Source organism: Rhinatrema bivittatum, chromosome 1 (genome assembly GCF_901001135.1).
Source record: "Rhinatrema bivittatum chromosome 1, aRhiBiv1.1, whole genome shotgun sequence".
In the NCBI taxonomy this organism is placed as follows: domain Eukaryota; kingdom Metazoa; phylum Chordata; class Amphibia; order Gymnophiona; family Rhinatrematidae; genus Rhinatrema; species Rhinatrema bivittatum.
This window is the reverse complement of record NC_042615.1, coordinates 533,746,252-533,756,511: the sequence shown is the minus strand read 5'-3', so window position 1 is coordinate 533,756,511 and position 10,260 is coordinate 533,746,252. Positions and strand designations below refer to the sequence as shown.

At 43.9% G+C, this 10,260-nt stretch overlaps 1 protein-coding gene across 2 annotated transcripts in view; it reads left to right on the top strand.

Annotated features, from left to right (window-relative positions):
• The first annotated feature begins 249 nt into the window (after nucleotides 1–249).
• The window catches only part of ERMP1 (endoplasmic reticulum metallopeptidase 1), a 128,039-nt gene continuing 118,028 nt past the window's right edge, over nucleotides 250–10,260 (top strand). Inside the window, exon 1 of one of the 2 annotated variants that reach the window (XM_029613903.1) lies at nucleotides 250–737. In XM_029613903.1, the coding sequence (XP_029469763.1) occupies nucleotides 400–737 (338 nt within the window). In that variant the 5' untranslated portion in view covers nucleotides 250–399. The remainder of the gene's footprint in view (nucleotides 738–10,260) is intronic. The other variant, XM_029613896.1, reaches the window with a different exon arrangement.

Below are 10,260 nucleotides of genomic sequence, written 5' to 3'. Positions count from 1 at the left end.
ATGTATTTGCACACAGTTTGGAAGTTCAATAACTAGAGAACCAGCATCCAGATTCCAGACCAAGGAAGATGTTATTAAATCGCTACGTATGCAGTGAGTTATAATAAAATATGTGATCTGATAAATGACTGTTTTTTTTTATTCCCCTTTAAACAAATGCATGTTTTCCAAAAGTGTTGGGCAGTTTCATGCTGGAAAAGCTGGTAAAGTCTGTGCGAGGGAGATATTTATGCAAGCACGCCCGCCCACACCGGAAGGAAGTTTGAGCCGTGCAGCTTTCCGTATGCTGTACACTAGCCGGTGCTTAAACGGTTTAGCTCCCTGGCGGCAGGGACGCGGTCACACATCCACACGCGCCCAGCGCGAGGAGTTCGCTGCACGCACGGACCTCAGCGGTGTATGTCTCACACCCCCCCCCGGGACAGAGAACTTACGCGCCCCTTGCCTCTCTCTCTCTCCCCGCACCTACTTTGGGGGGAAGGGATGGAGTCCGGCACTCGGTTCCGCGGCGTCGGAGGATGGGAGAGGAGCGAGCGGCGCGAGGAGGAGGAGGAGAAGCGGCGACGGCACGGGGCGGGCGGCACTCCGGCCCCGCGCGCGCTGCTGCGCGAGGCGCTGGCTGTGCCGCTGATGCTGCTTTTCGTGCTGGGGCTGCGCGCGCTGGTGCAGCTCTCCCTCCGCCAGCTGCTGCTCCCCGGCGCCCTGCCTGCCAGCGCCTTCAGCGCCGCCGCCGCCAGGTAAGCTTTAGCGCGTTGGCCAGCTTCGCTCTTCGGCGTGGGGTCGTTCACATGCTGTTGGTCTCTTTTGAGTTTTGGAGGCGTTCGCTGTGTTCACGCCGTCCGCCTCCTGCATGCGGGCGCCTGTGGGGTGGCGGTCCCGGGGCTGCACGTTGCTGGAGCGGAGGAGGAGCGCCCTGCACCGAAGTCTGAAGACCGCCGGAGTGATTTGGAAAAGGAGTTTTTTTTGGGGGGGGGGGGGGTTGTCGCAGCGAGTTCCTGCTGTTACTTGCCCACCGCGGGCGATTACTGGAGAGGTGCCACCTTCACAGCCAGAGGCGGCAAGTATTTCTTGAGAAAAGAGCAGAGAGTGGAGGATGAGCGAAATGGGGGAATCCTCTCAATAATAATATTAGAAACCTCCTGGATCTGCTGCAAGTATGATCTTGTCCAACCAAACATTGTGCTGGCACCCGAACATGCCAGAACATATTTCGCCGGTTTCGTTCGGGTGCCTTTTCATTCCACCCATTTCCAGAACAACCTGTTGCAGGTACTTCCGCGTTGAAATGGTCAGATTAGAAAAGTGACTTTATTTTTTCCAGGGGAGGACTGTCGTATTGCGTTGTGTATCATGTGTCTGCTAGTATGAGAAAAGAACACGGCTCCTCTTCCAGCCCGTTGCTTCCTGGAAGCATCTTCCTACTACTTTACAGCTGATAGGTACAAAGGAAACCCGCAGCAGGTTAATTTTGCTCTTCGCCTGCAATCTAAATCAGTGTGTAATAATTAAAGATACTTAATCAGGAGCTGGTTTTAATGGTAATGTTGCATGCTACCTACCAGGTGGGAGATCTGGGTTTGACTCCGGAGCCTGGTTGCTGTGGAGGCATCCAGGAAAGTTTTTTTTTTTTTTAAAGGGAGTTATAGCTCCTGCCTTAGGACTGTTATTTTGAGTGGGCTAGATGCAGGGGAAAAGAGGAAGAGTTTAAAATGTGTGAGAACTCCTGTCTAGTTAGAAACTAAGTCTCACTGTACTATAGTTCTACAGCAATGGTTCCCAAACTGTCTCTCTCTCCCCCCACCCCACGTGACACACCTGGCAGACTATGCTTACATGTGACACACCGCTCACAACAATCTACAGCTGAACTATAAGTTTTAAAAAAAAAAAAGCCTCCTTATTACTTGTTTGTTTTATTTATTTATGCAGTTTTTATATACCGTTACCCAGAACAGGAAGTTCCATCTTTACGGTTTACAATCGATTAAGAACAAAATAAAACAATAAAATCAATTAAAAGATAAAATAGTAAAATTATTAAAACATAAAATTATCATTAATATTGTTGAGAAAGATGAGTACACTGTCTGAACAGAAATTGCAAAAACTTTGTACGAGCTGCGTTCTCTGACCCCTGTGGGTCCTCTGGCTTTTTTTCTTCTGCTGTCACTTTTGGGTCTAGTAGGGGATAATAGAATCGGTTATCACTGGCCCGAAGAGAGAGAGAATTGCCATTTCTTAGCATCCAGACAGATGAATCCAAAACTGGTGGGTTATGCATGTCTACCAGCAGATGGAGACGGAACAAACTGAGGTCACAGTATATACATATATATCCCTGCAGTGACATAAGCCTGCCAGTATTCTCCGTATCCACCCGATGGTGGAGGTGTATTTCCCTACTGGGGATTGTTTCAAATTTAGAAGAGATTTAATTGGAGATTTGTATTGCCCCGCTGTCCTGTGGTGATACCTAATGGACCCTCCCCCAGTTGAGAATTCCTGAGGTGATTTCCGTGGTCCCTCAGATGAGTGCCTTGATCTGGTAGCTGGTTATAGGCCGGCGTGGACCTAGCTGATTAAGCAGCTGAAAGGTAGTGGGTGCAGGAAGCAGAGCACAGCAATGACTGTATATGCCCTCTCCCCCTGCAGTCGGAGACCGTCTCTGTACTCGGCCGGGAAGGCTGAGCTCAGGTACATTTAAAAAAAAAAAAAAAGAAAAAAAGAAACAGAGGGAAGGGTTAGTTTAGGGCTTCCTCCGGTCTCTGTATTTGGTGCGCCATCCCAATGTGTGTTCCCGCTCCCATGGGGATTAGGGGACCTGGACAGCCTGGTGGGTTGAGTGGCTTGGTTGGGCTAGGCCCCTCTGTTAGGCTGCTTATTTGTGCGCCGACTGGTAGGCTGCGGTGGTGTTTCGAACACTTTTTTTTTGTGTGGTTGGCTGCCCTCTACAGGATTGTTGGTGCGCGCAAATGTGTCCTGTGCATCCGAATCGTGTGCGTGGCCTGTGTGCTCACTCGTGCATATTGGCTGGGCGCCAAGGTTTAAGAGCGGTGATAGTGCGCTTAGACTTTTGGTGCACAAACATGGGATGCTTACATTTTGCACGCATAAAATTTATGCGCACAAATTTTGTTTTAGTAGGGCTTAGGCTGGACGCATATCTTCAGTCCCCTGTTCAGCGTACTGACGGATTAATGGCGCTGGTGGCTAAGAAACCTAAGCGCATTTCTCTTTGCGCTGCCTGTCATTAGGGCGCCTCAGCCTGGAGTGCCCTTTAACTTATGCCAGCGCTGCTTAGTGGCTCAAAGATAATTATCTTCATCTGATTTTACTAAGCCTGTGTCTTCCCAGTGTGGTGATGGCCTGGTTAAGGATATGTCAGGAGGGACGCCTAATGTTGGAACTCCCTTGACTGGTTCCTCAGCAGGGGATGGCAGCTTAGTGGGTGCTGTGCAAGTGTCTCCTGGTCTTGGCATGGATCCTTCTGCATTTTCTTGGGTAGAGTCTTTTCAAGGATTGCAATCCTTCCTTCAGGTACAGTCCTCGGTGCTGTCCAAGCCAGAAGTCTAAGAAGTAAGATGGGAGAATTAGAATGTATAGCAGAGAATGATGACATAGACTTAACTGGTATCTCAGAGACATGTGGAAAGAGGATAACCAACGAGTTAGTGGTAAACCAGGGTACAAACTATATCATAATGACAGAGAAGCAACTTGGTGGCGGGGTGGTGTTTTAAGTCTGGGATGGCAGAGTCCAACAAGATAAAGATCCTGTAAGAGACTAAATGCACAGTCGAATCTTCGTGGGTAGAAAATTTGGGGAAGAGGATAGGAGTATATTACTGTCCACCTAGTCAAATTGATGAGATGGACAGAGAAATTAGGGAAGCTGACCAAATTGGTAGTGCAGTAATAATGGGAGAGTTCAGTTATTTTATTTTATTTATTTAAAACTTTTCTATACCGTCGTTTAGTAGAGCACCATCACAACGGTTTACAATTAGGCACAAATAGGTATGGTTAGGTTTCTAACTTTTATCCATAGGGTGCCAGATAGTACGGTTACATAGTTCAATAATATACTGTACATGGGGAATGGTTGAGGTTACCATTATGATTGTTAAGATAATCACGTGTTTATACTGTCTTTCTAATTTCTACTTAATTATGAGAAAATAAAAATAAGTAATTCTGCAATTTTTATTTTTATAGGTGACTCTTCAGCTGTATTCGTCTACCTCCTTGTGAAATGCTTTCTTGAAGAGCCATGTTTTTAAGCCTTTTTTTTGAAGAGTTTTAATTCTTTCATTAGTCTTAATTCCAGGGGTAATGTGTTCCATAATAATGGTCCTGCCAAAGATAGTGTGCGCTCTCTAACTTGGGTCAACTTTGCCGTTTTGACTGAGGGTATGGTTAGCAGAGCTTTGTTGGCTGATCTGAGATTTCTTTGAGGGACATGTAATCGTAGAGCGGTGTTAAGCCAGTCGGCATTTTCGTCATTTATTAGTTTATGAATTGTGCTTAGTGTTTTAAATTGCACTCTCTGTTCTATTGGGAGCCAGTGTAAATCTGCAAGTGTTTGGGTGATATGATCTCTTCTGCCTTTACCAGTAAGTATTCTGGCAGCTGAGTTCTGCAATATTTGCAGTGGTCTGATAGTAGTATATGGTAATCCTAGGAGAAGTGTGTTACAGTAGTCTGTGCTGGCAAATATTAATGCTTGTAGTACTGTACGAAAGTGTTCCTGACTTAATGAGAGTTTTAGTCTTCTAAGGACCATTAGTTTAGCGTAACCTTCTCTCACTTTTATTGATATGTGTTGTTTAAGGCTCAGTTCCATGTCTATAATTACTCCTAGGTTTCTAGCTTTGTCAGTTAACTCTACTGATTTGTCATTTTTTAGTTTGGGATTTTGAATTTTCAATGTTTTTTCGTTCCAGATATACAAATTCTGTTTTTCCAATGTTTATTACTAGTTCCATTTGGTTCAATAGTTGCTTTATTCTGTTGCAAAATTCAGTGTTTTTTCAATTGATTCTTCAACCGATAGGATTAATTGAATGTCATCTGCATATATGTAGTGTATGATTCCTAGCCCAGCCAGTAAGTGGCAGAGGGGGAGCATGTAAATGTTAAATAGAGTCGCCGAGACTCTATTTAACATACCCTGGGGGACTCCTGTCTTTTTAGTTCGATCTTGTCTGATATTGTGTTTTTTTTTTTATCTGTACCTGGTAAGATCTATTGTTAAGATAGGATATGAACCATTCCATTGTTTTGTTTTGTAATCCAACTTCTTCCAGTCTTTTCATTAGTGTGTTATGGTTTACTGTGTCAAATGCTGCAGATCTAGTAGTATCATGTAGTGTTTTCAGGTATCAAATCCGCAAAGTACGTTATCTGTTAGAGAGATTAGTAATGTTTCAGTGCTGTAGTGTTTTCTTAAGCCATGTTGTGATGGGAAGAGTATGTTATTGTTGTCTAGATGTTCTGCTAGTTGCTTTTGTACTGCTTTCTCTATTAATTTTGCGATCATAGGCAAGTTTGAAACAGGTCTATAGTTACTTAGGACGTTTGGGTCGCTGTTTTTCTTTTTCAGAATTGGTTTTATTGCATTTTTAAGTGAGTCTGGCATAACTCCTTCACTGAGTGATAGGTTACCGTATTTTTCGCTCCATAAGACGCACTTTTTTCCCCCCAAAGGTGGGGGGAAAATGTATGTGCGTCTTATGGAGCGAATATAAAAAAAAAAACAAACAAAAATCTAACAAACACCCCCCCCCCCCCCCCGACTCCCCCAAGACCTGCCGAATTAATTTCCTGCAACCCCCCACCCTCCTGACCCCCCCAAGACCTGCCAAACGTCCCTGGTGGTCCAGCGGGGGTCCAGGAGCGGTCCGGGAACGATCTCCTGGGCGTGAGCCGTCGGCTGCCAGTAAACAAAATGGCGCCGACGGCCCTATGCCCTCACTATGTCACTGAGACCGACCGCTGCTATTGGTCGGTCTCAGTGACATAGTGAGGGCATAGGGCCGTCGGCGCCATTTTGTTTACTGGCAGCCGACGGCCCTATGCCCTCACTATGTCACTGAGACCGACCAATAGCAGCGATCGGTCTCAGTGACATAGTGAGGGCATAGGGCCGTCGGCTGCCAGTAAACAAAATGGCGCCGACGGCCCTATGCCCTCACTATGTCACTGAGACCGACCAATAGCAGCGGTCGGTCTCAGTGACATAGTGAGGGCATAGGGCCGTCGGCGCCATTTTGTTTACTGGCAGCCGACGGCTCACGCCCAGGAGATCGTTCCCGGACCGCTCCTGGACCCCCGCTGGACCACCAGGGACGTTTGGCAGGTCTTGGGGGGGTCAGGAGGGTGGGGGGTTGCAGGAAATTAATTCGGCAGGTCTTGGGGGGGTCAGGAGGGTGGGGGTTGCAGGAAATTAATTCGGCAGGTCTTGGGGGGGTCAGGGGGGTGGAGGTTGTTAATTTAAAGGGATGGGGGGGGGGGTTTCCCACAGAAAGAAACATTTTCTGATCTGGGGAGTGGACCGAAATGGCCCTCCCCAGACCCGAAAACAAAATGGGGAGAAAAAAAAAAAACTATGCACTCCCCTAATTTGCTCCATAAGACGCCCAGACGCAGAGCCGGTTTAGCACAATTTTTTTTTTTTTTAATTTTCCCCCTCTGAATCCTAGGTGCGTCTTATGGTCAGGTGCGTCTTATGGAGCGAAAAATACGGTAATTATTTTGGCTAGTGTGTAGGAGGTTATATCAGCTAGTTTTTTTTATATCTGTGGTGGGAATGGTGTCAATTTTATGTGGTGCAGGATTCAGTTTTTTTATCATGCCTTCTACTTGGGTCAGGGATACCTCATCAAATGTGGAGAATTGTCACGTCTCTTTTTTTCATCTTGATTTCTTGTTTTTTAGGATCGGAATTTTTGCTTTAAGGTTTGTGATTTTGTCTGAGAAATAGTGTGCTAAGTTGCATTTGTTTTCTTGTGGGGCTTGGGGCATTTCTGCTTTGTCATTAGTCAGATTTTTAACTATGTTGAATAGTGTTTGTGGTTTGTTTGAAAAGTTTTCAATTTTTGAGCTAAAAAATAGTTTTTTTGCTTCAAGAATAGTTTTTTTTTTTTTTTTTTATAAAAGGCTAGTTTCCTAAATTTAGTTAAATTTTCTGCTGATTTGTCTTTTTCCACCTTTTTTCTTAGATTTTGTTTGATTTCCTTTATTCTTTCATTAAACCAAGGGTTTTTTTTGTTTTGGTTCATGGATTTGTATTGTTCTTATGGGGTTAATGTCATCTGCCAATTTACTTGTGTTTGTATTGACTGGGTAAATGTAACATCGAGACATGCTAGAGAGAGAAAGTTTCTGGATGAAATAAATGAAGCAGTTGGTTTAGGAACCAACGAGAGAGGGAGCAATTGTAGATCTAATTCTCAGTGGAGCACAGGATTTGGTATAAGAGGTAACTCTGATGGGGCTGCTTGGCAATAGTGATCATAATATGTTCAAATTTGAATTAATGTCTGGAAAGGGGACAGTAAGTAAATCCACAGCTCTAGCGCTAAACTTTCAAAATGCAAACTTTGATAAAATGAGAAATAGTTTAAAAAAAATCTTAGAAGCGCAGTCCAGATGTATTCTGCACATTAAGAAAGGTGGAAGGAAGGGCAAATGATTGCCAGCATGGTTAAACAGTGAGGTGAAAGGTTAATTTACTCAAAAGATCTTCATTCAAAAATTGAAAGAAGGATCCATCAGAAGGAAATAGGATAAAGTATAAGCATTGGCAAGTTAAATGTAAGACATTGATAAGACAGGCTAAGAGAGAACTTGAAAGAAAGTTGGCCATAGAGGCAAAAACTTATCATAAAAACTTTTTAAAATTATCTGACGCAGAAAGCCTGTGAGGGAGTTGGTTGGCTCGTTAGATCGAGGGGTTAAAGGGTACTTAGGGAAGATAAGCACATTCGCGGGAAGACTAAACAAATTGTTTACTGAAGAGGATGCTGGGGAGATACTCATTCCAGAGACAGTTTTCAATGGTGACTTTTCAGATGAACTGAACCAAATTATGGTGAACCTGGAAGATTTAGTAGGCCAGATTGACAAACTGAAGAGTAGTAAATCACCTGAACTGGATGGTATAAATTCCAGGGTTCAGAAAGAACTAAAACAAAATTTCAAAATTAATTTGTAAACTATCATTAAAATCATCTGTTGTATCTGAAGACTAGAAGGTGGCCAATATAACCCTGAATTTTAAAAAGGGCTCCAGGTGTGATCTGGGAAACTATAGACCGGTGAGTCTAACTTCAGTGCTGGGAAAAATCATAGAAACTGTTATAAAGAATAAAATCCCAAAACATTGAGATAGATATGGTTTAATGGGACACAGGCAGCATGGATTTACCCAAGGGATGTCTTGCCTCTCAAATCCTCCTATTTTTTTTTTAAGAGGTGAATAAACATGTGGAAAAAGGTAAACCAGTAGATGTGGTGTATTTGGATTTTCTGTAGGCGTTTGACAAAGTCCCGCATGAGAAGCTCCTAAGAAAACTAAAATGTCATGGGATAGGAGGCGATGTCCTTTTGTGGGTTGCAAACTGGGTAAAAGACAGAAAACAGAGTAGGATTAAATGGTCAGTTTTCACAGTGGAAAAAGGGAAACAGTGGAGTGCCTCAGGGATCTGTACTTGGACCGGCGCTTTTTAATATATTTTATAAATGTTCTGGAAAGGGGTACGACGTGTGAGGTGATCAAATTTGCAGATGATACAAAAAATTATGCAAAGTAATTAAATCTCAAGCGGATTGTGATAAATTGCAGGAGGACCTTGTGAGACTTAAAGATTGGGCTTCCAAATGGCCAATGAAATTAATAACACTTGCTGTAGTTACAAGATTTTAGGTTCCAACTTAGGAGTTACCACTCAGGAAAAAGATCTAGGTGTCATAGTGAAGATAATACATTGAAATTGTCAGCTCAGCGTGCTTTAGCAGTCAAAGCAAACAATGTTAGGAATTATTAGGAAGAGAATGGCAAATAAAATGATGGATGTTATAATTCCTCTGTATTGCTCCATGGTGAGCCCGCACCTTGAATACTGTGTGCATTTCTGGTCACCACATCTCAAAAAGGATATAGTTGCACTGGAGGAAGTGCAGAGTAGAGTGACCAAAATAAGGGGCATGGAAAGGCTCCCCTATGAGGAAAGGCTAAAGAGTTTAGGGCTGTTCAGCTTGAAGAAGGGACAGCTGAGGGGGGATATGATAGGCTGTAAAATCATGAAAGAACTTGAACAGGTTAATGTAAATTGGTTTACTCTCTCAGATAATATAAGTACTAGGGGCCACTCTATGAAGTTAGCGAGTAGCTAACTTAAAACTAATCATATAGAATTCTTTTACTCTCAATGCATAGTTACTCTGGCAATGAATTCAAGCTTATGTGGTTACTGCAGTTAGTGTAAGTGGGTTTAAAAAAGGTTTGGATAAGTTCCTTGAAGAGAAGTCCATAAACTGCTATTAATCAATAAGGAATAGTAGCTTGGGGATCTATTTAATGTTTGGGTTCTTGCCAGGTACTTATGACTTGGATTGTCCACTGTTGGACATAGGATGCTGGGCTTGCTGGACCCTTGGTCTGACCCAGTATGGCATATCTTGTATTCTTATGATGATGGCTCCACCATTGCCTGACCTGGAAAAAGGAGATGACGACCCTTATTTTCTAGGGTATTGGCCACTCTAGCAATGTCTTACTACCACAAAAAAAAAAAAAAATCCCAGTAGAAGAGACTCCTTCCTTCCAGGGTACCAAAAAGCCACTAAGCATGTCACCCTCAGGGGTAGGGTATTTGCTGAAGTGGATACTCTGAAAAAGGGAAGAGTGTTAGATAAAGTTATCTTCTGCCACTGGAAGAGAGGAATAGCCTCCTTAGAAATTCCTGAGTGGGTGTTTGGTCTCTGCAGTCATACTGAACACCGTCATTGTGGTAAAAGGAGGTGGTGGGTCGGCACTGAGGCCAGGACAGAATATTGGAGGCAACCGTAAAACAGGCCTTTTAAGGCTATAGCCTCCATTTGTGGAGGCAGTGGAGCCCGAGCCACTGAGTATTGGGTTCAGTAGGGCCCGGATTCAGTCCAGATGGAAGCAGTCTTATCATTCTGGGCATCTGTTGAGGATATCCTCCAGGGCTTTGGCTTCAGAGGCTCCCAACAAGAGCACAGTCTTGGCACCTT